At 37.8% G+C, this 27,099-nt stretch overlaps 1 protein-coding gene across 11 annotated transcripts in view; it reads left to right on the top strand.

The window, feature by feature from the left end:
- The window catches only part of TCF12 (transcription factor 12), a 151,669-nt gene that overhangs the window by 26,769 nt on the left and 97,801 nt on the right, over nt 1-27,099 (top strand). For all 11 annotated transcript variants that reach the window (XM_042875826.1, XM_042875825.1, XM_042875821.1 and 8 more), the window contains exons 3-5: nt 10,477-10,550; nt 13,570-13,638; nt 22,171-22,273. In XM_042875826.1, the coding sequence (XP_042731760.1) occupies nt 10,477-10,550; nt 13,570-13,638; nt 22,171-22,273 (246 nt within the window). The remainder of the gene's footprint in view (nt 1-10,476; nt 10,551-13,569; nt 13,639-22,170; nt 22,274-27,099) is intronic.

Raw genomic sequence — 27,099 nt, 5'->3', positions numbered from 1 at the left:
CACTGATTTTAAATAACTCAAGGTAGCTGTACTCATAGCTAGCAAATGCTGGAAGTGCTGGGCTTGTTTCCCTGGACCTTTGTGCAACCCTGACTTTGGCCTTGCCTCGTTTCTGCGCTCTCTTCCCTTCCTTTCTGCCAAACACTGGTGTTCCTCCGGCCCTGTGGTGAGATGCATCTGTGAGCTCATCTGGCCAGAAACCAGCAAGGCTTTTCTTTATGATTTTGTTTTCTACTAGCTGCTTCTTGAACTGGTTTACTGCAGGGCCCTCAGTTATTGGTGGGCCGGCTGCTGTTTGCATACATATGACCTGACTCATAAGCTCTACTGTGGCAATGGTCGTGCTATCAAAATCCCTTGTGAGATGTTGGTAAACGTTACTGTTTGGAGGCTTACTTTGCATGAGGAGGTTGCATGTTAATTAATATTAATTGCACATTGGCTAAGAGGTCTGGTTGGGCTCTGTGCTTAGAAGGTCGTTGGTTACTTGCTTTCTGCAGTGCTGTGGAATTGCAGTTTTTTAATATCCTCTCCATTCTCGTTCTTACCTGTAAAATTAAACTGTGCAGTATTTGTCTTGATTTTAATGTAAGGCCATTAGTTTCTATGTTCTCATTAAATATCCCTAGAAATCTGGTATTAATTTTGAGGTGTAAGATTTATAGAAATCAAGTCATGACAATATTTATGGCCGTATAGAATGAAAGGCTTTTAAAACATTCTGGCAAGAGGAATTTAAGAAAATAATTAGTTATTGATTGCTACCTGTGTTTTGACTAGAAAATATTCAAGTTAATATTTTGAAGTGTTTAATGTTGTGCTGTTATAGTAGGAAGGATAATTACCAGATAAGGATGCATTTCCCTGTAGAAAGACTGTCAATGGCATTTTATTGGCTTTCAGCATTTTCCAGCTATAACCTCCAGAACTGCTGTAACAGCATACCTGAAGAAGCTGCAGCAAAACTTTTGTTCGTTCAAAGTGCAATTTGTCCTCATTTAAAAGAAAAAAAAAAAGTTCCAGTGTTGATGTTGTTAGAAAGTTAGAAAGAAAGGCAATTTAGAGGTGAGTTACCTGAGTGTAAATTCCAGGTCTGACTTTTCCATCGAAGTTCTGAAACGTGTGCGTTTGACTTCTGCAGTGCATTTCATTAACAGTGTTTTAGCTCACGTAACACTTTTTACAAGAAAAGCATTGAAAACTCACATTTCCATAAGAAGTGTGATATTTAGGATTTAAACAATGGAGAAATGTTGTACAGTCCAGCCAATCTATGAAGTATTGAATGAAAAGCTACGAGGAGAAATGGGAGAGCAGCAGTAAAGTCTTTAGAGAGGAGGGGAAAAAAGATTTTTCTTCTGAATAAGGAATAAAGTTGGAGAAATCTCAACTTCTTTGCTAGTAAATGTAGTTATTTCTGGAATCATATCACCATATTCAGATCCTGTGAGATTTTGGAGTTATTTCCTGGAATAGGAAAATAGCTAATTTATGTAGTTAGTGTGTAATTGATGTAATTATTTTTTGTCATTTAAATACCACAATGCTTAACAAGGAGTTCTGACTGCTCTAGAAATCTTAGTTCTGTGTTCTGTACCTCTGAAGGCATAATTTTTGTAGGTAATCTGTCCAGATTTATAAATTGTAGCTTTTAAATGTTAAGATAGGAATGATACTGAAATGCAGCAGAGGTCAGTAGGCAAGTTAATGACTGTTGCTTATGAAGAAGGAATCCAGTTTATGCAGCAAGGAGTGGAGTTCAGCGTCTGCTTGTGCAGATGCAATGATATCTCTGAAATTTGAAGTCAGATTTCTCTCCTTTGTCAGGTGAAGTCCCATTTACTTGCTATATGATGTTCCAGAATAGCGGTAAAAACTTCTGTCTGAAAAGTAGTTGGAAGAAGAGTAAGTTTTCATGTGGAGGAAAGAAAAAGTGTTGTTGTTGTTGCTGTTATGGTTGGTTGGTGTCTGAGGCCCCTGCTGGCAGCGCAGGCTGTTGCCAGATATTCATAGTTCGTTCGCACTGGATTCAGACTGATTTCTGGAAGTCATGGAATTACTGAGTTGCTGGCTTTGGCTTCTGCAGAAGGAGAACATCTGGCAAGAGTTTTACTGCATTCCAGGTAGCTTATAGAGGAGGAGGTGCTAGGACAAAATCCATACTGGAAAAAATTTTTGATGCTGTAGGGCAGTGCTGACTTCCTTAGCTGAAATGCAGGTCTGTAAATGCAGGAATGGATCCCTCTTGAAAACTTGGCGTCTCCTTTCTGATCCTATATGCTATACTTAAAGCTCAAAAACTTGACTCAGTAGCATGCAATTTTTTTCATCTGATGCTTTATTTTTCCTTAGGTTCCCCTACATGAATTCAAAATGCATGATGTTTCTTACAAATGTCAGTATTTTTTCAGCTTGATTTTTTTTTTTTTTTTTTTTTGACTCTTAAATTGTTTGTTCTATTAGAAGGTCTCTTTTTTGTCCAAAGATTGGATTGTTATTTCATTAATGGCATTCTCATTATCAGCAAAGCACTTCTAATTTGTTGCAGTTGGATAATTTAAATTATATTTTAATTGCATTTCTGTCAAGATGTGTGGCAGCCATCTATGCTATGAAATAATAGTGACCTCAGATTGATCTCAGAGCATGTACTGCTGCAAGAAGGGCTGCTTTACTTGTTGTGTTTGTGACCGTGTCCATTAATTGGGAAGTTTTCAAGAGGATCCAGGTTTTCTGGATGCTGTGTGCTTCAGTGAGTGACTGCAAGTACTTAACCTTTTTAGACAGGCTAGACAAAGCTGTTGCACTTGAAGTGTGTTCTTTGCTCTTTGGAGTTAACATCTCAGTTACACGCCGGGTAACTCGGATTGTTTTATGTTCTGCTGTGCCAATGGGCAGTTTTGGGAAATGCAGCACAACTGGTAACAGTAGCTGTCAACTGTGAGACTATTTGAATATTTTTGGCCTGGTGTGTGCTGTCTTGTGACACTGGTCTTGATTTGGTTTATATATAAATACATGTATTTTAAAGGGTGTGTGGTTATATAAAGCTGTTGAGTCATAACTGAAGTAACCACAGGAAAAATTGCCAGTAGAATGGATTATTATGATAGATAATATTTTAGGGCTGAAACTTGCCCATTAGAGCTGCTCTGTCTGATACTTTGTGGTTTGGTACGGGAGGAGAATAAGCAGCCTGATGCCATGTAATAGCGGTGTAACTGTGGGTGTTTGCATGTGAATGTCGGCTCTGGGTTCTGTCCCCACTGAAGATTTGATCTCAGTGTTGGTTTGCTCTATGCACGTCTGTAGCCAGGGAATTTCCAAAGCATGCTCTGTGTTTACAAACTTGTAAATATTATATTACGTGATACAGTCTGTCAAGATTAGAGTTTTAATTGTTTTCAGGTTTTTAAACTGAAAATGAATGGAAGAGTGATATAAAGACTTACTGTAGAGTGAATGGTGATATTCATCTTTAGGGACAAAGAATGGCTTTACTGCAGTTCCCTGAGCACCTCTCTGGCTTCGTAAGGGAATTCCATTTATTGCTCACTGCTTTAAATGCTATTGTTTATAGCTTTTCCTATTGTCTTATGTTTGTGATGTTTGAATAAACACAAATGCATGTTTTACTTATTGCGTATTACGTACCTTATTGTAAATATGCTCTTCTTTGACCTGAACCAGATGCCTTTTTCTTTTTCTTTTTTTTTTTTTTGCTAGGCAAGATAAGCGTAGCAGTGTGTGATTTTCTGTTATAGGACAGTCTGCATAGGAACCGACAATTCCAATGCTATCCTGAGCAGGTTGTATTGTATTCAAAGTGTCCAGGTCAGGTCAGGGCATTTGGTTTGTTTAGTGATGTGATTTTTGAATTTAGGAAGCATGGAATGTGAAGGAAGAAAAGTAGAGAACTTCTGAGTGCTGCTGTTACAGGAGGAGCCTGACCTTTTTTGTAGAGGATGCGTAGCCTTATTATAGGGAATTATTAGATTTTTTTGTGAAATTAAGTTGAAAGTAATAATGGCCTCCCTCACCCTTTCCAACCAAATCATGTTAGGTACTGAGTGGGTGAAAAAATGTAAAACATTCCTGATAACTGACGCAGGAGCTGTGTTGCTGGTACTGACTTATGAAGTTAATAAACACTGCTAAAATAAATGAAAGCTTTCAACCAGTTTTCCTGAACCAGCATGATTTTTTTTTCCTATTTTTTTCTGACTTTATACAATGCATGTATTTTGTTGTGTTAGCAAAAGTTCAAGTGTACACCTTGACTTTGTCTTCAGACCTGAGAATGTGCTGTTCTTGCAAATCATTCTCTCTATGAAGGTACAGTTTTTAAACAGCTTTCCATAAAGAGAATTCAAGTTGCTGATACTTCTTAAGCTATGACTAATTTTTAACATCTGTCAGTACTACTTTTGGTCCAAGTTTTGGTAATTGCTGGACTTGCTGTACTTTACTCTCATCTGGTTAAGTTTGGTTCCCCTGAAGTTTTAATTTTGAATGCTTATTCTGGGGATGGAAAATAACTTGATGTAGCTTTTTTTAGCACTTACTCTTAAAATTATTGTCACAGTAACTTGTATAGCAGGGTTTTTTTCTTTGCTGAGTAAGGTAACCATAAGATTCCTCAGAACAAACAGTGTTTTAAAAATGCAGTGAATTTTCTTACAAACACTGAAGATTAACAGCAGTATTACAAACTGATCTTACAAATATTTGTAATACACATAAATGAAAGTATTGTAAGTAATAAATGAAGTAAGCGATGTCTGTTCATGGTGGTGTTGGTCTCTGTGTGCTTCGTTGTGCTTTTGGAGTTCTGCCACACAAGGCTGGTGGTTAACCCTGGGCAGGTAGGAGAGGATACTGAGACAGGTAAGCATAGGAGAATCCTCCTTCTAGACCACTAAGGCATGGGTGTTCAGTCTCGGGCTGTGTGGCTCAATGCCCTGAGGTCGTGCAGTTTAATACAATTAACCCAGGAAATTTCCAGGGGGAACTGTAGAGTCTAGAGTTAGTACCAGATTTTGATTCGGAGAAGTTTTTACTACCACTTCTGTTAGTCTTCTCTGGAGCAGAAGGTACAAAAGGGGATACTCTGCTCTTCCTGTGAGGGCTTTACTAAGCAGAAATACTGGCAGTTCTGTTACCAGTGGGGACTTTTCCTTTTTGATTCAGAGAGATGGGTAGAATGGAGAATGGCAGGACCTGATCAGGCAAGCCACGCTTTGATCAAAACAAGTTGATCAAAATCTAGCTCTTACTCACTGAGTGTGGCTTGGTGTTTGAGCACCTCTCCCACTGACCCAGCAGGCTGGAAGTAATTGAAGCTCTTTGTGAAGAGAGTCACTGACTTCAACTACTGTACTGTGGTGGGACTTTGTCTTGTTGTTTTTTTTTTTTTTTTTGCCAAGAAATAAAAATCTGAAAATATATTCTTAGGTCCAGTTGGGGTATTCTTTTTGGTTCTCAGTTCCTGCCAGATCACTTCCATTTCTGATCCAAACTTCATATCTGTGTGGAATAGCAAAATCAGTATCTTCTGTAAAAATCACGGATTGAGATTTGAAGTTTCTCATGAATATTTTTCATTCTTGAAATGGTTCCACATGCATTTCGTTTTCAAGGCCAGAGGTAGCGAAAAACCTCTCTATTTATAGTGTTTGAAATGAAAGTGTTTTGTCTTCTAACTAATTAGTGCTGCATCGGAATTTATCGAAATGGCACTTAAGTGGCTATGCTGTTCATAGCCTGCCTGGGTTTCATTTCTCCTCTCAATTTGATTAATGACTGTAGCTTAGTATATTTTAATAGCACCACATGACATGTATTGTCAAAGTAGCTTTTGGTTTTAAGTAATTTTTATGGTAATATGTGGAAATACATTTTCTTTGCTTACTAATCTGACTTTGAAAGTCTAAATAATCTATTAACAGAATAAAATCATTTTTAGTCTATTAATAATGTTAAGGCTACCATAAAACGAGAAAAGCTTTCCAGGTTTTGGAATTGTCAGGAAGCAGAGAAGTACTCTCAACATGCTGAAATTTCAAGTACTTAATTTAGATTAGTTTTCTTTCTCAAAGCATGTTTCTCCTTGTGTTGCCTTATCAGAGAGTCTAAAATTATATTTTAGGTTGTGGTCTGTATCATACTTCACAACAGACATATGCAATATGGGGTCTAATGGTAGATTGATTTGCTTGGGTGTCTAAGATGCAAAATACGATCAATGCTGTTATGGTTTGTGCTCTAGGTATTTTTGCAATTGATTTCAGTTGCTGAGTCCGATCTGAACGAATATCATTATTCTGAAGCAAAATTGGATAAAGAAGCTATAAAAGACAGAAACTCATACCTTGAGTACCTAGTATAACAGCATAGAATGTGATTTTTTTGGTCAAAACATTTATTTGATCAGCATCATAGCAGATGGTAACCCTATAAAGTATATCAACTTGCTTACACAAACATTAGAGCTTCAGTCTCTTGAAATAAGTTTTAAATATGATCTTTGTCTTATACCAGCAAAAAGTGCAACTTTCATTTAAGTTTAATTGCAAAATCCAATTTTTTGTATTAGATCAGCATTTGGAACTACATCTTTGGTATGAATACATATGTTGATGTGGCAATGCAACAATTTTATCAGCTTTTCTAGAAGAGCTTGAAATGCTCATAGTACCAAGTGACATAAAGCAAAACCTTAAAGTGCTTTGAGAATTCAGTTTATAAAGCCAGAAAGCACCCTTGTGACTACTTAGCTGAGGCCAGTGAGAATGTTTGGCCTTGCCTGTGGCCCAGCCTGGATCCCACAGCAGGCCGCACTGCCAGGTTCTGGTGCTGCCAGAGCTGCCCCTGTGTGTGGCCACAGGCAGGGGATGTTCCTGTCCTCCTCAGGGACAGGGAATTGCTGTAAGCCAGATCCTGGCCGTGGGCTGCTGGCTGATTCATCTGAAGCAACTGCAGAAATGGCCGAGTTGTTTGTTGGTTGAGCTGTGGTGTATCTGCTTCAGAGGTAACAAACTTCAATCAGGAAATGGACTGATTAATTGCTTCAGAGCCTTGCTCTCCTCGCTGCTTACTTAGGGGGCAAAAAAAAAAAGGTGATAAGGATAGAACCTTCTTCTGCCTATCTGACTGTGTGTATCTATATATTAGACCTTTACGTGTGTTGCTTTCCCCTTTTTTCGTATTATGCAAAGAGGTTGAGTTACTGGAGCCTGTTCCTGTGGTGGGTTGTTGAAGCTTTTCTGTGCCCTTGAACATCTATGATGAATTAGTAGATCCTGAGTACCAGACATTGCATTTCCTTGTGCCAAGGAAGTTGCTGAGCCCTCCAGTTCCACTCTGTCTTGTGTCTGTTAGGAAAATGCTTGAGCCCTTCCAAAAGACACTTGCTTTAAGGCTTGTTGAATGTACGTAGGTTGCTCTGAATGTAATGCCTCTTGCCTGTTTCCATGGAAACTGCAACAGATACAAAGAGCACAACAACACTGTTTGATAGAGAAAATTCTTGACTACAAAATGCTTTCTCAGCACAGTCTCTATCATTATCTATGCATTTCTGCCAGTGATGAACAAGAGCCTGCATGTTGTGCTTGAAACAGTCTGCATGTATATTTGGAACACGGCTTGTCTTTTTTGTTGATGTCGCCCGAAATGCACCATCTACTACCTTACTGTGCTCACACCCACTGTTTGGTCTCTGTAAATATTCAGCAAGCATCAATGAAAGTCAGTGGGGGCCATTTTTTCCATATGGAGGCATTCAGTTCCACATCTTTGGTTCATCCTCACATCCATGTCAGATGCCATTTTGTCAGACTGCCCCTCTGCTGCCATGTGCCACACGGCACCAAAATGTAAAGGGATATTGATGGGAAGGTTCAGCCTCTACTACTGTACCACCAATATCCACCTTCAATATCATGGGCCAACTTAACAAAATAGGAAGCATTACTTTCAGGGCAGCCCTTGTATATAAACAAGATGACTTTTGTGTTCTTAGGATTACTACTCCCTGTTTTAAATCCCTTTACCGCTGGAAGTGTTATCTTACTCTCCTGGTTCATTCATGTGGACAGTGACTTTGTCTATATTAAAGTATGCATTGCTGGTCTGTGCCCAGCCTGCTAGAGTTTCTGTATCTTGCGGCCTTTTTTGTGTGTCTGTTATTGATTGGGGAAAAAAAAAATAGTAGTGTGAAAACTAGAACAGGTTCCTTCAACACTGCCATCGTGATTTTGTATCTGACTTCCTGGTTGAGAATTCTACAGTAACCAGTTCTTAATTCATTTGTTATGTGCTGTGTTGGTCAGGGGGCCAAGTGGCAGCAGAGGTGTATCGTTACAAGTGAAACCAAACCATCACATGTCAGAGTGTTAAGTGTTCTGTGTGTCGTGCATGAAATGCCTCCAGTTAACTATGCAGGCTTTTTTCTAATTTAAATGGTCTGCAAACTGTTTAGAAATTAGTTTTCATCCTGCTCTCAAAATGTCGTATTTTGCTTTAGAGCTGTTCCTTTAAACAATTTGCATATTCAAACGGTGAAATAAAAATCACGGACTTTTAGCTGTACATGTGCTGATTTAGCAGAACTTAAACATGCATCCTTATGTCCTGCTGACTTCAATTTTTAAGTGAGGAACATGTTTTACTGATACGGGGTCACAGGTCTGAACATTCCATGCGTAACCATTGTTTACTGACCTGTTTCTTATATAGGTTATCATTATGTACAGCCTTTAAATTTTCACAAACGCTTTGCTTTACAGTAAGATATTTTGCTTTTTTCCCTCCTACTATCTCTTTTGAAATGAAAGCAGTGGAAGACTTGTTATGATAATCAGTGGATTACGAGCGCTGTTGTTTCTGGCAGAAAGGAATGGGTTGTGCCAAAAGATTACTTTTGCCTTTGTCAGTGCCAGCCACGACTTTTTACTCAGCTCCTGGATCAGTTACAATAAAACAACAACAACGCTGTCAGCTGCAAAATGCAGCGAATTTCTGTAAACTGGTGGCTTGCTATAGTGGTGGATTTTTTGTGTTTTCAAAGATTTTCCTCCAGCCTTGAGGATCATTCCCACATACACAAAAGGAGTCTATAGTTTTTGTCTGGGTGTACTTTAATATGCCTTCTGCAGGCTGTCTTTGTTGCAACAGTAGTTTATAGCTTCATAAAACATGTTCCATAAGGAAATAATGATTACTGTTACTCCATAGATAGCAATTTACATAGCAGCTTGTATTTTCTTGCGTTTTATTTTGTAATGTGGCCAGTCTGAGGTATATGCATGAAAAGTGTTTATTTGCAATATAAAGCTTGGATTTAAGGATGCTTTTGTGAAGTAACATGCACTTAAGTCTTATTTATTAATTGCGACACGTAATTCTTATTTCTAGATTGTGACACTGTAAAGCTTTACAATTCATACCACATGTCATGTAAAGTATGCATGCTATGTGTCAGTATGTGAGAAAAGTCTGGATGAGAAGAAACAAAGTAATTCATTGTGTTTGCATAAAAGTGCCAAAGTGCATCTAGGGTGGAGTTGTCCTCCACCCTAATAAGAAAAATAAGAAGTCTTGCTGTATGTATCAGTCAATGCAATAGTGATATTATCCCATATCAGTAATGTACCATGGCAGATAGTTGTGTAGCATTGGTTATAAGGTGATTTAACCAATTAACTTTGAATAGAAAATAATTGAAGCAAGTGCAGGCAATGTACTGTTGGCCAGATATCACACGGGAGATATGCTCTGATATGGTCTTTAAAGCTATCCCTACTTTTCTTCCCCTTTCTCTTCTGAGCTGTAACCCTGATTTGCATAAAGGGAACTGATTCTAAAAGAACCGTTACAGAATTTTAGAAGATTCCTGTTTTAGGAGAGCAGACATCATGAATCTTTGTGGTGGTTTGGTTGTGTGAGGTTTTTCTTTTTTTTTTGTAAACCATTGAAATATAAAACAGTCTGTTGCCTTTTTCTCCCTTATGCTAAAATAGCTTGCATGTGAAAACCGAGTAGGGAAAATAATTTCACAGATTTTACAATGCTCAAGCAAGACGTGAGAGCAAAGAGTAGTTAACAAGTACACTATCACAGTATGTGCTGCAATGTTCAGTGCCTAAATTGCAGGATAAATCATGCTGTGCAGAAAGCCAGGCTAGCGTGGTTGTGCTTGTTTTGTTACTCAAGCTAACTTCATATGAGTTTTGTCAGGCTGACTCTGCAGACTGGCAAATCTTGAATTTTTCTACACCCATTTTCAGCAGCTGCACTTGTCAGAATGAGTAGGTTGCTTTGTAGCCAGCTTTGTTATCAAGGAAGTTCATCTTAAGTTTTTGCTTTTATCCTCATTAAGGATATGGAAGAAACTGTATTTGCATTCAGGTTGCAACAGGGAACATTATGCTTTTGCTGTTTTTTCTTATAGGTCTCTTCTCTTTTTATTGATAGGTATGGATGAGCGAACAGGTGCTGCGTCCTGGGGAACAAGTGGTCAGCCAAGTCCTTCCTATGAGTCTTCAAGGGTAAGGTTCCCATGTTATAACTGATAATAAAAGGTCACGGAACTGTACAGAGAAAATCTGCAGATGATTTGGCAATGATTTTAAGGGGTAAGCTCTTTTAAATAAACAGATTAGCATCTTTCAGAGATTCCAATGACTTTGACATGCTGCAATAGCGATTCAGATTTAAGGCTAAAAAAATATTGCTTTAGTGTTCATGAAAATAATACATAGCTCTATACTTCAATCATGAACATGCATTTTATTTGCCTCATGGTCAGAAATGCAGATAAAACTCATGTTGTTTATTGAGGAGCAAATGTACTGGCAAAGTGTAAGGAGCTCTAGCCTCTCCATTGATGTTAATCAGTTAAGTATGTGCTGTGTCAAGAGAAACTTCACTCTTTAAATGCTTTTCTCCTGTTCCTGTTACAACTTCATCCACCTCACTATGTGATTGAAAATTTTTTTGGTAGCATCTGGTATCTAACAATAATACAGACTTTAAAAAATCCAGCTTACTAGTCAAAAGCAAGCCTTTTCTGTATTAAATCTTTACCTTTCATCTGCTCAGTTTTCTTTTTATGAATGGCTACTCTTTGAAGAGACAATGAGATAAGTATCTAATGAATTAATTAATAGAAATACCCTGTGTAGCTGATGGCCCCAGTCTGAATCATCTGTTCTGATTTCAGCGCCGTTGAGACAGAGAGCTGTTAATAGCTTTCTCTTGCTGTGGAATGAAGTGGGTGGGCTGCTTGTGCAGCTCATTAGATAATGTTAAAACCTGCACCTGTCTTTGGAGGAGAGACCATTAGAAAGGCTTGCTTTAAGATCTTAATTCTCCCATTGTTCTTCAGTAAATAGCTAGAATAAATGGATATAAAAATGCTGTGGGATGCGCAAGTGTTTCTGTGCAACATAGAAATTAAATATCCTTATAAAACATCCTATAGAACTTGAGTCATAAAGACCAGCCTTCAGGTTCTTTAGGTGCCTTTTCCACATCTGGAGTGTCATCTTACAGGATATCTTTCAGTATGCAGTGTTCTTACTGAAAGTGTTCAGTGTTCTAACACTCATTTACGAAGTTGTTGATCAATTTGAGTCAATCATAAGACAAACTGACCTCACTATAGAATTTGAATTTGATTCAAGTTTACAACTAGAAAATTAAAACATAGGCCAAGAGTGAAACCACCAGGAATCATATCATGAAGTTGATAATAAAGGCAAATGGTAAAGCTCTAAAAGAGGTATACTAGAAACTAGAGTTATAAGAAAACTTCTGTGCTATTTGCTTGTATAATTAAGAATAGGAAAATAACTGTCAGTATAAATTTATCTTAAGTGCAAGGATTCAGAAGAGGGAAGAAAAATAAACAAGTCCTTATACTTGTCAGGTATCTTCCTACCCTCTGCAGTTCTAATGTTGGACTTAAAGTGGTGTATTAAAAAAGCAATGTCTTTCTCCCCACAGCAAGCAGTTCTTGCTGAATCATTCTTTATAATAGGACCATTCTAACTACAGACAGTTGGGCTCTAACTAAAAAAAATATATTATAAAGAATTGGTGGACTCCATCCCCAGAATGTTTCTGAAGTACTTCCTATTCTGGCGAAGTCCTCAGGACATTTCTCCTGCCTGCAGTTTGGGGTCGTACTGAGGGTTCATTCTGGGGCACCAATTATTTACAGTTGTGATGTTCAATCAATAAATAAATGCAAAAATCTGTATGTTCATTTTTGTTTGAACTGGAACGTTGTTTTAATAGATCTTTCCTAATTTAAGCTAAATGTGTTGTGTTATAAAGGTTTAAAGTTTTAGCAGGATAATATTGTCCTGTTTTTTTCAGGTAGAGATTTAGAAATTAGTGACATAATTTTATTTCCATTCTTGTATTTGAGGAAGAATTTAATGACTTTAGAGTGCATCATATGAAATCTAGCACAGAGACACACACAGAAGTTGTACACAACCTTCCTAGATTTATAAAGTAAAAATGATGTAATCAGGCTCGCCTCTTCCTTCCTTCTGCCAAAATAATGTTTAGCAAGTTTTCATTATTTGGGGAGGAGCAAGAGGGGAATAAAATGGTTTATTTCTTAAACTGTTTGTGTTCACCTGCTCTAGTAGTGTTGAAGTAGTAAAGTTTCCTTCACTTCCACAGGAAATTCTTTTTAATATTAAAGGCAACAGAAATTCTGGTGGAGGTGGGAGGGAAGTCCTAAATTGTGACGGCAGGGTCAGAATAATCACCTTATAGAATCAATGTGAGGTGTACATTTAAAGGGATTCAGGTGGTTTGGCCAATATAAATATAGATTTTTGTCTAGGCCTTCTGTACACTAGGAACTAGATTATAGGAGAGGGGAAGAAAGAAGTTTTAGTAGAGCCCTACATCATACATGAAACAATAATGGTTGTCTGGGATGTCATTTAAATAACAGCTTTTTTGCAAAGAAAACTGAATTCCTTTTAAAAGAATGTGTACTGTCTGCATGTAAGGTTGTAATTGTTCAGAGGTATAAATCTTCTGAAGAAGAAAAAAATACAAAAGGAATGAATGAAAGAAACCCAAAGCACAAAGGAAATTGTCGATTGTATTGAAATTAGTGGAAAAATACTAGACTTCATTTATGAGACTAAAGCAAGTTTGCAGGCATATGTTTTGGGTAAGATTTATTGTGTTTTATTCTTCTGTTGTCTTTCAGCTAATGAGGTAATGATGCTACCGGTTCAGAATTTGGCATGTAGATAACCAGATCAAATGACTGTGAGGAAGAGCTAAAAATACAGGGGGGAGGCAGTACTGTAGGTATATGGATCACTTTGTGTGATAGCATGGCAAATGGTGCACTTTGCCTTTGATGTCAGTAGATCACGCCTCGTGATGATTAACATCTCAAGTTTAAGTTGGAATTGTCCTACAATTCCGGTTCAGCTTTAATACTTCAAAATCCAGTGCTTTTTTTTTCCATAATTTTGGTATGGAAAGTTAATCTTGTCCTAACTGTTGTCATTAATTGCTTATTTACAGGAGAATGGCAGTCTTCATGGAAAAAGCTCAGACCTCTCCACAGACATAGAAAAGTTGAAACCGCAAGAGGTACCAATTATTCATTCTCATGTGCAATTTTGGTACATGCTTTGTTTAATCTTCCTGCTGCTGACGCCTGGGGTTTTTTTCCTTAAGTCATAAACAGCAATGAAATGGTATGAGAGTTCAAATAAGTGGCAAAATTATTTAATTTCCAGAAGTGCATAAATAAAAGCAATTTTTTTTTGTAATATGGGCATAATTAATGGTAGTTAAATACCTGTCACAGATGAGTTGGCGAAAGACTGGCTGAAGGAGATCTTCCTTTCCTTTCCTTTTTTCCTGCTGAAGTTCTGTTCAGCTCAGTGTAGCTGGTCTGATTGTATCCAGCAGTAACAATTAAGGAAAAAGTATAAATGCAGGGCAAATATTTTGCCTCCTTTACTGATTTGCTCTCTCTCAATGAAGCCCAGCATTTTTAGGGTTCTGATTTTCTGGACAGAGCCAACCTTTGGAATGTTGTTCTTGTAGCTGCTGTTGGTTTATTCTCTGAGTGTGCTGTCAGTTTTTCTAACTTCAGTTATAATTTTGGCCAAAACAATGGACATTTTGTGGCAGAAATATGGATGTTTGTGTGCTGACAACTTATTTGTCGGATTTCTACCATGTTCTTCTGTCCTGATTAGTAATAATTAGTTGTTACCTGTGTAGTTCATAATTTTTTAATGAACATCTTTATTTTGTATGCCAGCTACATGTGTGTCTTCTATCAAAATGAGCAATCATAATCTGTGTGTCTCTCCTCCTGTAGTAACTTCTTATTAGCACTTGGTGCGATACTCTGAATATTTCTGCTTGTTCTGTATGACTTAGAACTGGGTTGATTGCTGCTGCATACGCTAAAGATGAGAGCTATGGCATTAATTTCTGCATGACATAATGATACTTCAATTTTCTGTTCATTGCTTTCTCATTAGTGAGTCCTTTTGACTTTCACTCCAAAGTGATATTGCTTCCAAAAGTAGAATTACCTTAGTATTATTGTATATGCTACACAGTATTTACCACATTGTTTCAACGTGGAATTGATCGTAAAGCATGTTTCTTTAGTGTACAGACTAAATTTCATGCTATTTTATTGCTAATTTCATAGAGAATTTGCTTTGCAATTGTGCACCAATGTTTAGTTAGAATGATTTAAAGTATTTTTTGTTAATAAATGTTATCATCTCTTTGTTTACTCCTCTTGATACATTGATGCAGTTGTTGAACATTGGTCTGAGTACAGCTTTTTTGGGGGAAATAGGGAAAATATATGGGTAACTTTATTTTTACTGTGAAAATGATGTGTTTCTGTGTTTGGGGTGGGGCATTTGTATTTTTCCTCTTTTGATCAGTAGTTAACTCGAAATCCTTCTCTTATCCCATGACGAGTTTACTTTAAAAGTGTCTGGTAATACCTTATTAAAAGCTAAAATTTTCTATGTAAGTAGTGTTTTGAAGTCTGAGAATCACTACAGATTGAAAAAACCTTGTTGTTTAGTACCTAGCAATGTTAAATACCATCCTAACACTGAAGTACTAATGGGCACTTGTGTGTTTAGAGTTGACTGTGGTGATCTTATACTGGTGAAAAGATATGAATTGAGACACTGGTGACACCTGTGTGTGACATCTCCTGTGTAGACCACATGTTTTGCTAAGAAGGTGAACCACTTGAAAACAGATCTGTAGTGGAAAATAAGAAAGAATGTAGGAAAGCCTTGTTTTTAGAGGAGTGGTAATTATCAGGTCAGTGAAATTCTACAACATGCTGATTTCTGCCTTAATCTTGAATGATTATAGTGAAGTTCACGTACAAACTGTGTCAATTTTTTTTTTCCAGTGACTATCTTCTGATTAATGGATGCAAGCCCTTCCCTTATCTGAGTGATGTAGAGCAGAGATGTTTGCATGTGTTGGTAATCCCTTGCATTGGAGGGCTAGCTGTCTCTTAGTGTATGTTGCGGACTTGTAAAGCTGCTTTTTGAGAGCCTTGCTCTACTGAGCTCTGTGAATGCAGCTCAGAGGTACTGAACCAAATAGCAGTCAGCTCTTATGCAGTAGAATGTTGGCCTGTAGCTCTTGGAAGTTTTATCGTCCTCTTGTGAGATCTTCTGTGCTTTCAGCTATTCCACTTTTGGAAATTCTTGTTTGTTTAGGTAACCTCAACAAGAGGTTGATATAATCACTTCTTTGGGATAACCACTCCTGTTATCTTTTGATTAAAAGTTTTTCTACCATAGTTTTTATTTCAGTGTAGATGATGGTGGCTTGTATGTTTTGAATAGTAATGCTCTTTGAGGTTTTCTTTCATTGTTTTGATTTTGTTATAACATGTCTTAACAAAAAAAAAAAAAAAATCAAATTAGTTTTTCATCTGTTTAGATTGCTGTCTCCTAAAAGAAGCAAATAACAATATTTTCCATTAGGCATTTCCTTGCTGGATTAGTTTGCTTATGCTTTTTTTTTTTCCTTAATACGCATAACTTAAAAATTGGCATCAATTATCTGAGATGCTTTGTTTTGTAAATCTCTACAGTGGAAGCTTTGAGTATCTTCAAGCATTTATATTGTGATGAGAGCTATGAAGTATACATTTTGACCTGACTGAACATGGAATCGAGTTTCAGTCTACTTGAAGGTAGAGTTGAACTCTTCCAAGTACCACTGTTAGACTGAGATGATACTGCAGCATCAGTGAGTTAATAAAATAGATTCCTTGTTCAGTCTTCTGTCCTTCTGCACTCTTCCTTTTCAAAACTCTGCAGTTTTTATCTGCAGTTTTTAAAATAAAAAATGAGTTTGCTTCTTGTATTCCATTCATTGACACTTCGTTTTCATGTGTTTCAGTTGATATATGGGAAAAGCTAATGGATATTTTGATAGCTATATTACAAAGCGTGTAATTTTTGGTGACACTTGTGTGGTAGTTTTGAAACTGTCTTGTCTTTTTCCAGTAATGCCTGAGATCTAGGGTAGTGACAGCTACTTTTTCTTCTCCCCTTGTGTAGCAAGTGACAAGAGTATCGGAGATCTTTCTCTTGAAATATAAAATGTATAATGAAATAAATAAAACTATGTTTTTCTTAAGGATATTGTAACAGAGAAGACTTGCTTATAGTGAGAGTTAGTGTAACTCCTTGTTTCTGGGAAAATTGGGCAACCCTATCAGATTACTGTATGCATTTACCAAGGGGAAATTATGCCTGACAAACCTGATTAGCTGCTGTAATGAAACGGCCGGCCTGATGGATGGGTGGGAGCAGTGGATATTGTCCTGGGCTTCAGGAAGGCCTTTGACGCTGTCACTCATAAGAGCCTCTTAGAAAAGCTGCTGAAGTATGGATTGGATGGAAAAGCTGGTACAGTGGTGGGACCCAGTGGGCAGTGGTGCAAAGTCTGGGTGGAGGCCAGCAATGAGCGGAGTACCGTGGGGGTCAGTTCTGGGTCCAGTCCTGTTTAACATCTTCATTAACAATTGAGATGATATGTGGGAGTGCTCTTCAGTAATTGTGTTATATTATATCAATGAACAAACCCATAGCATGAGTGGGAGTCAGTGGTGTGGTTCTGCTTATCATAGGATGGATTAGGTTGGAAGGGACCTTAAAGATCCTGTAGTCTCAATCCCCTTCTGTGAGCAGAGTTGCCACTCACTGGATCAGGCTGCCCAGGGCTCCATCCAGTCTGGCATTGAATGCCTCCACAGATAGAGCAGCATCTTCCAGTGCCTCACCACTGTCTGAGTAAAGTACGTTTTTTTGTTGTTGTTTTTTTGTTTTTTTTTTTTTGTTGTTTTTTTTTTTTTGCTAACACCTGACTCTTAGGATAAGGGATAAAGGGGAATGGCTTTAAACTGTCACTATCTGACCATGTAAAGAAAAGTTGGTCCCACTCTTGGTTATAAGCTCCACATGAAGGCTGCAGTGAGGTTTCCCTGGAGCTTTTTCTTCTCCATCTAAAACAATCCCACTTCTCCCAGCCTTTTTTTTTTTTTTTTTTTTTTTTTTTTTTTTTTACCATAAAGGAGATGCTCTAGACTTCTCATTGTCCTTGTGGCCTCCCCCTGGACCTGCTCCAACAGCTACACATCCCTCCTTTGCTGGTGGATCAGAGCCTGGATGATGCAGTACTTCAGTTGGGGCCTCACAGGAATAGAGAAGAAGGGGACAGTCACCTCCCTCTGCCTGCTGGCCACTTCTCTTTTGATGCAGCCCAGGATATGTACTGCTGAATCTTGTCCAGTTTTTGGACACCTAAATCCTTCTCTACAGGTCTTCTCTCAATGAATCCTTTTCCCAGTCTGTAAACATATCTAGGATTGCCCCAATTCAAGGGCAGCGTCTTGCACTTGGCCTTGTTGAACCTCATTTTGTTCTCTTAGGCCAACTTTTCAATCCTGTCTGGGTTCCTCTGGGTGGTGTCCTTCCCTTCTGTTGTGTCAACTGCACCACTCAGCTTGGTGTCACATGTAGACAGATGCACAGATGAGTCCTGGTGTGATTTTTAACAGACAGTAGTTTTCTGCTTCTGAGCTAATTCTGTAAGATAATTTCCAGGTGTGTTGTATAATATTACATGCAGATTTATAGTTCATCTCAGAATTTTAGTTGGTTTTGCCATACTAGCAACCATCACGATGGAAAACTTTGTTAGAAACAATGCCTAAATCACCTGTAGAGTCTTACCCAAGAAAGGTGAGAATGAAAAGTTTGCAACTGGTAATATATATACAGGGAGTTCATTTACTGGAATGATTAGAAAATGTCTCTCTAATCTGCAGAATGTCTGAAAAATGAGTAAAATGTTGAGTATTCAACCTTGAGAGTGCCTGCACTCTGCAGTTAAAATTGCAGCTCTAATTAGCAGTAGTCCTCCAGCTGCATTTCATGCCAGGCATTATTAGTTTATGATACTTGTCGCTTTTGTTTGCAGACATATCTGATTATTGTCTTTCTGAACACAGACATACTGTGAGTCTGAAATCTGGGGCGAGGCCTGTTGCAAAATGGACAGTCACAATGCTACAGAATGCTGTAAGGGAACAGTTAGCTTCCATTAAGCTTAATTGTGGCTGTGAATGTGCAGAAAGAACAAGTTTGGTTGTCTTTTGTGAAGGTTAGAGCTTGCTTGTATATTAAGTACATAAGAAGTTGGAACAAACAACGTGGATTGGTAGGAGCGATTTTCCAGAGAGCTTTGGAAACCCACCTGTGGTCCAAAGCATGATATCATTAACCTATTCAAGAATGAGGTCAGAGTATGAATAGTGAAATAGTGCTTCCCAAGAGAGCAAAGACCATTTGGCATAACCAATTACTAGCTATGATCAAGTTGAGTGCTCTTCTGGAGGCAAGTACAAGAATCTTCAAAATTGCCATGAAGTGAAATTTTTTCCTTTATCAGAGGAAAGGATGAAATGGAAATATGTCCTATGGTTGTCTTTTCACTCTTGGGCAGTATATATTACGAAATTGTCTTTCAAACACAGATTTGGAAGGGACTCTGGTAGCAGTTTGTGTACTCCACCCTGCTGCTACCTTGCTTTTGCCATGAGAGATCAGCTGAGATGTCAGCTGTGTGGTGTTTTCTCTGAAACTTAGCCGTACAGGTGGCGTGTAGCTCTTAGTAAATCACTTTCTATTGCTGTAGCAAGCAGACCTTTTAAAGCTCACAAATATGTTCTTCTTGAAGCAGTAAATATATGTTGTCAATTTGCACCATCATATTCGTTAAATACATTCTTATGCCTCAGTTGTACTACTAAAAGCTTCCAGTATCTTTTAGAAGCTTCTGAAGTTCTCATCTGTGATTGACTAAAACTCTTTCCAGTAGAACATTATGCTGTTCATTATGTAAGTTAATGACACGAATGTAAAAGCAAGGAACGGTATCAGGAACGCAATTTAATTTGAAGTACAGCTTAAATGTGAAGAATGTTCTGAAATAACTCTCATTTAAATCATTGTACTTAGCGCTCTTCTGATTTGGCTTAATTTGCTTTTGTGAAGTGGAAAAGAAGTTTTGTGAAATCAAAGCTGTGTGTGTTTGTGGTTATTTTGTATTCATGTAGTCTGAGTGAGTTATGTGTGGGAATCAACCCAGGGTTTCTGGTCCCAAACAAAAAAACTGCTGCCTGAGCCGATAATCCGGAACTCGTTGCTGAGTGACTGGTGGCCAGGATAGCAGCCAAGCTATGACCTCCACAGACGAGGGCTGAGAAGGAGTGGCACTTAGCACCAGAGTGGGCTCTGCTGTGTGTGACAAAGAAGGAAATGCCTGATACAATTATTTTTCAGTTAGGAAATGAGTAAAAAGCAATAAAGGGCCTGCATATGCATTAGTACATTTTTGTCCTCACATGGTCCACGTTGTCATGTTTTCTGTAGCCTTTTAGTCCTGTGAAGAACCTCTCGGAGGATCTTTCTGATGGTGACTGAGATGGTGTATGAGAAGAACGTGATGAGAGGGGTGGTAGGAAGTCTGATCATAGGGGAATGACCATTTCTTTCTCTGTAAATTATCCACCCGATTCTCTTAATTCCTCTGTTCTTGGGGGGAAAGGAGAGGGAACAAGGGGGAATATACGATATTAACTTGAAGAATGCTAGTAATCCTGTGTGTTAAATAAGGTGTGTTGCAAAGTGTATAACCATGTGTGAAATGCATCTCTTACTATATATTCAATGATTTTATTACTTATTTTGTAAATAAAGATCTCCTGAATGTTTCTGGGGTTCCTCTAGGGAATGCATTCTGAATGCTGGAGATAGGGGTTCAGGGGTTCTCTTTTATCTCTCACTAATAGTGTCCTCCCTAGTGGCATGGACATTTTAAATTACTCCATAAAAGTATAGTTTGAGCATTGTCTTGGGTGGGGAGTGGAGTGGGTTGGAAAGGTTTTAAAAAGACAAGAAGAAACAGTGCAAGCCAAGGCCCTAACAGGAAAACAAGCAGTTAAAAGCTGTATTTTTTTTAGGTCCTCTGTATGGAAATGTTTTTGTTCCTTTATTTGGCAGATTTAATTTCTTCTTTATTTCATTTCAACGTAAAAGCAAGCTGTATGTGGTGACCTTTGCTAGGAGCCACCGAGTTTGGGGGCAGCTTCTGCCTGATAGATGGGGCCGGGCCGCAGCTACCAGAAGACACCCTTGTGGTCACAACCGAGTTGTAAATGTCACTAGGATTGCTTCTGAGTGCCTATCACATGTGTATCGCTGATTCTGAAGCAGATAAAGTCAGCCAAAGATTCATCTGGGAACTGGGATTCCCAGAAGATTACTTTTAAAGCAGAATAGCAGAAAGAGTTGTGACACGCATCCGTAAGCAGTTATAGCGGTTTGACAGTTATTTAGCCCTCAGTTACTGGCCCTTTGGTTGAACTGACAGCGCGCCTGCAAAGATAGTGAGGCCTGTTTCAGCCCCATTAGTGTTGTCTTGAGTGTGAGCCTGCGGTCTGAAAAAATGATAAATGTTCAGTGATTGATTTTATAGTCCCAGGGGACTTGGTTTCTAGTCGCTTTGAGCCTGAGCAATTTTCCTGTCCCTTAATTAGGCCTCAGCTTTGGATTTCTCTTTAGCTTTTAAAGAGGCTTAAAGAAAGCGATCAGGAATTCTATGCTAAGGTTTACAAAATGGTCAAAACTTAATTGCAAAGAAGGTGCTGTTCTGAGTGCCAAGTCTTCTCAAGTTTTGATTCAGTGTGATTTGGGATGCATTTGAGTGGTTGTGAATGGCAGATACCTTATTCATACCTTTGTACAGAAAAGCTGAAAACAATTTGTACAGTGCAAAAGAAAAACTTGATTGGTTTAATTAAATATATACATCTTAGGCTTCTGCAGTCTGTCTCTGCCTTCGGAGCAAGCTTTCAATAAGCTGGTGTTTCCAGATTGTGTAAGGGTTGTTCCAAGACTTGTAAGTTTGCTATCTAATATCAGAAAAGCAAAAAGGGTATTTCAGTTTGAATGCTTCCTTTAAAATCAAATAGAAAAATTGTTTCTTTAATCAGTATTTGAAAGTAAACTTGTTGTCAGTGGGCTATAATTCAATAGTGTCAAAATGCCTATTAATATGTAACATTAATAGTAGGTTGCAAGGGGAATAGAAATTTCTTCTCATTTGCACCAGTGTTTTTTCCTAATGTCACGACTCTTTGACCTTACTGTAGTGTTTGGTTGGTGCAAACAACAAATAAATCAGTTGTGACTTCTTCGGACCAATTCTGCTCACAGTGATTAGTGATGTAACACTAAGAGGATTCTGATATCAAAATATCTGAGTATTACAGTATTACTCAATTTTTAGAAATACTGTCTGAGGACACAACTTGTTAAGAAATCATGGATTTTTATTTATTTATTTTTTGCTGGTGGAGAAAGGGGTACAAAAATAAAATGTGGGCAGAGAGTGATTTTCTCTGTGAGATAGACCTCAAAGCCAACTTTTGTGATGAATGACCAATTGTGACTCCACACATTTAATTAGAAAAGTGTCATTACACTCAATTAGCAGGGCTGCCAAATAATCTGTTTAATACTCTGGTCTTTTTTTCTCTAGGGTTTTGCAGACAGTCCTCATTACAGTGATCACTTGAATGACAGTCGATTAGGGCCCCATGAAGGATTGTCCCCGACACCTTTCATGAACTCAAATCTGATGGGTAAGTAGGTAATTCTTTACGAGTATCCCCTCAAAGCCTCTTTGGTCAGAAAGAGACATTTTTCATCTCCTTGTCTAGGCCTGACACATCAAGCATCTGGAAGTTGCTTTGTTACTCACAGCAACAATGACTTTCCTGTTGAAACACTTCTGTGTTGGGCAAATTCCTTATGGAGGCCTTTGTCTATGACTTTTCAGAAGGAATTTGAGTTGATACGGAAAGCTGATATGTTTAATTTTGATTTTTGGTTTTTCTTGTAAAACTTCAGTAATTTCGAAGCTGAAATTTTCTTTGCTTTTGTTGAGGAGGTATCTGCAGCAGTTTTTAGTTTGTGCACTTAGGAAAGAAAGAAAAAATCCAAATTTCTAGTATTTGAGATCCCCGAAACACTGGTTTCCTTAAGGATTTTCTTTGTGTTGGTTTTTTTTTAGATTTTGATTCTCATATACATTTGATATTTGTTTTCTTAGAAACACTATCAATTCTAAGAAGTAGATGCAAAAACCAATTTTGTTAGGCAAAAAATATTACTGCTTTCAGGCTTGTGGGTGTCCAGCATTTTTTCTGCTTTTGAAACTGAAAAGTTAAACATATCCACAAAAACTATGTATATTATATTGCTGGCTTAGCTATTGAATGTTGTTTTTCTTTTCCTGGACTTCACTGTTACCTGAAACTTATTTAATGTGCTGATGGCGTTGTCTGAAACTCTCATTAAGCTTGGGACATAAAAATGGCATTTTCCAAATATGTACTGTTTGGGAAAAACGTTGTCTTGGGGCAGTCTTTTTCTTGTATCCTAAACAGAGCAATCAATCTGAATGTTTATTCCAAATTTGCAAACAAGACATTGTTTCACTTGTATATTCTGCTTTGCATAGACATGACCTATTTTGTGATCTCAGTATTGTCCTTTTAAGACATAGCCATGGTAATCTAAGTGGATTATCCAAATCCAAATCCTGGTGGGCTGCAATTTCTTTTGGAAATCTTTCTACTTTGCTCAATCTTTGTTTACTGGTTTAATTTTCTCTGAAATGAAGGCAAAGCAAATCTACTGCCAAAACCAAAATCTTGTTTAAACCTTCCTGTATGAACTGAAAGGACGTAATTTTAGAGTGACTGGCTCTGTAGTCCATGCGCAGAGTTTGTATCAATTGATCAATGATACCTATATCTGAAGAGAATGAAGTTCGAATGTAGTTTCCCTTTTTTATTTTAATAAAGCACAGTAGAGCTTCCTTTCCTGCCCTCACCGACAGCACTCTTTCAAATGTTGCCTGCTTTTGTTTCTTTCTAATTAAAGTAGACTAAAAAGGCAGGTTACCTCAGTTGCTGCTCTGGTATTTTGATCAGTAGCATGTGTGAGGCTTTTTTGTAGCTGATGTTGATGTTGTTTTACAAACACGCATAGCAAAATTTGATTATTTTTTTTGTTTTGTATTACCAAAACTAAGCTACTTTTCGTGTTTCTGCTATTTGTTCATGTTTCTGTTCTGAGTCATTTCTAAACCATATATGTCTTTAAATATAAAAATTGGAACTGTATCTTCCTAGATTTTAATAGAAGAGATGACAAAGAGATTCCATTAAACATAATAAAATTACATCATTACCTACAGATTTGCAAAGAAGCCTCCACTGAGATTGCTTTGTAGAGAGAATTGATACACTGTAAGATGTGTGTATGTCAATTGCTTGCCTACAGCAGCTGTGAACTGAAATAGTTTTCTAATGCTTTATGGCTAACAGTTCTTCAGGGTTTTCTTTTGTTGAAGAAATAGTTCTTTCCATTTCCCCCCATTTGCAGCAAAGAACTGTAGAAAACTTTTGGTATATATCTATATATCTATGTATCTAAGAAGTGTAACTAAATCTCTAAAAGGATAATTGAAAAGTATTTCACCTGTGGTTTTTTTTTTTAAACTAAAAGATGTTGATTTTATGTTATTGTATGGGATGCAGCTTGGTGTATCGTATCTCACATCATTAATTTTTGCAACATATCTGGAGTTGAGCCTGGAAGTTTGGGGAGAAAGTTTTCTGTTTAGTAGTTGTATCTGATTTTTTTTTTCTACTATTGAAAAGAAAAATAAACTTTTTAAGTTAGCTTTGTTAGACAAAAGAAGTTATACAGTTGCTATGAAGTTGTAGACACATTCCCATTAATAAGTGAAAGCATCCATTCTGTTGGTCGCTACTGATAAGTGCACTGATTGATTATTGTGCAGTCTTGAGAGGCTGAAAGGAGCTGGAATTTTAGGGCATAAACTTGATGAGCTGATAGGAAATAACTTACTGGGCTAATAGGAGTGATGGAGTGCAGAGGGTTCCATGCAAAAGGTCTGGGAGGCATTCCTCCTCAACTTCTGTCATCAGATGCACTGAAATGCATCTCTGAAACAGTTAAAAACTATATGTAAAAAAAACCCACAAACCAACAAACCCATCTAGCAATAACATATTTCACCGTTGCTGTCAACACTTAAGAGCACCATTAAAAGAAAGAATTGTGTGTCAAGGGGATGTTGTTATTTTGTGTATTATGTTCAGCCGTAAGCATATTTGCCTGAAGAGATAGCGGATTATAAAGTGCCACTGTCTTTCATGATGGAGCTCTCAAACATTTTAATGATCTTGTACATTGCAAAAGAGAGGAATTTTGTCTAACAAGAGTTGATAATGATTCAATAATGAACAATTTGCCACAGAAAGATGCATTTCCATATTCATTTAGATATTTTTTTGAAGTGTTTTGCAGAGGAAGTAAAGCTATTATGTTGGATTGGTTAGTGTTATTCGTTAATGAATTCCAGAATTATCCTGTTGATTTGTGAGTATAAAAAAGGAAGGGCTGTTGCCTGTGTTTTAAGTGAAACCACCGAATCCTCTTGGCAGCAGCACAGTCTTTTAGTATCCATAGCAATACATAGAAAATCAGGCTAAGATATATTGGTTGTATTGCAGCTCCATCTAGATTTGATAATCTTTGCATATTCAACACTTTCTGTTTTAATTACATTCTAGAAAACTACTCACGAAGATGCCAGATTATTCCCTCTGTAATTATGCTGCCTTTTAGTTCTCTGTACTTGAAGAAGGTCAATTTTTGCTGGGACCCTTCAAGCGTTCGGTATTATCTCTTCTTTTGTACTGTCCTGAACTTTATTGTACTGAGCTTTTCTACTTCTGCTCACCATGAAGAGAGGAAACTGATCATTACTGTGTGTAGCGTAAAGGTTTTCTGGTTAGTTGTTCTTGAAAATTTGAAGTGGGCAACTTCGTTTGGGGTGTTTGTGTCCTTCCACAAGGGATAGAAAGGATAAAAGCAAAACATTCCTATGCTGTGCCCTGTGTTCATTTTCTGTGTGCTGGGCAGTTCCACAGGCTTGTTTGTGATGAAAAGTCATTAAAAAATTAATCCGTGGTAAGTGGAAAGGTTGCTGAACATAAGGTTGAATATAAGATGCTGAAACAAGTCCCTTACATTTAAAAGATAGCAATCTCTTTTTCAAGTGTATTTCCTTGTTTTCCAGTTACTTATCTACTGTTTTTACAGTTTAATTTGATTAAACTTTAAAGCCCAGGGTGTTCCTAGGCTAGCCACAGGGTTTGAAGATCTGTCAGCTGGGATAAAAGGAAACTGCCATAACCAGAAGCTGTAAATGTGTGAGAATGGCACAGAGAGCTTTCGATCACACCTCTCTTCCTGACCTTACCTACTCACTCACACTGGTGGATCCAGCTCTAGGAGTTGCAGTGTATTAGTTCTTCAAATCATGTTTGTGTCCTAATGGCCGTGCTTCTCTTTCTAGCATTCTGCTTTGTGCTTTCTGTGGTCACTGTATTTTTGTTGAGCAGCTTGAAGAGTATGAATGACCTGACAAGGCAGGGAAATCAAGACATATCAGGCAGTGTTTATTAGGGAGGGAGTAGGAGCTAATTACTAGCTTATTAATAGATTCTTATTAGCTTATTAGAGTTAAAAGTGCTTTAGATTTGGTAATCAAAATAGTTTCTTATACCTATTTAGTACAGTGAATAGAAAGTCTGATACTTGTCCTGATTGAAATAAATGTGGAAGAACAGAATGGAGTATTATCTAATAAAGTTGGAAACTGGGTAGTACATTTTTTTTAACTCAGTGCATCTTCCCTTCATGTTGGCTATACTTTGCTATATGTGAGTCAGGTGGTTTGTCATTTACCAAACAGTCAGGACTTACAGCGATGTATGTGTGCACCATTTATGTTATCTTTTATTAATGCTTCGTTGCCTTTTATCAGTGCGGTTGGTGGTTGGTGGATGGTGGATAGACAGTGGCATGCAAAGGGTGGCAGCAATGGAGAGGTGCTTGCTGGGATGAGGCCAAGTTCCACAAAGGTTTCAAAGGCAGTCTTTTGGGTTGCTGTGAAACTGAAGACTCATTTAGTGGGTTAATTATATGAGCGATTAATATCTGGGTTTGGCTGTGTTCTGTTTGCAGCATTGCTTCTCGCTTAACCAACTTGACTGCCTCATTCTGTAGGTTTGTAAGAGCGGCTGCATTTCTGTCCCAGCTTCTTTCAAATGAGTGAAATTACTACACCTAATTTTCACTGTAAATTCTGTTGTTTCACTTACAAGGTAAACAGACCAGTTGGCTGGGTGGAGTGACAAGCATTCTTATACAGAGATCAGGTAAATAGCTGAAATTTCTGTAAGCTTGCCAGGACTGGTACTGTTCTGAATAGGTGGTGTAAGTCTTTTAAATCTTAATTTGGAAAGGCTGAGAGAGGAGGGGGTTTTTAGCTGTGAAATAGAATTAAAAGATGTGCATCTGAGTT

The sequence above is a fragment of the Lagopus leucura genome, unplaced genomic scaffold, assembly GCF_019238085.1.
Source record: "Lagopus leucura isolate 7727_CA_CO unplaced genomic scaffold, USGS_WTPT01 Super-Scaffold_100015, whole genome shotgun sequence".
Lineage (NCBI taxonomy): Eukaryota > Metazoa > Chordata > Aves > Galliformes > Phasianidae > Lagopus > Lagopus leucura.
Note: the sequence above shows the minus strand (reverse complement) of the source record. Positions and strands in the feature narration are given on the sequence as shown.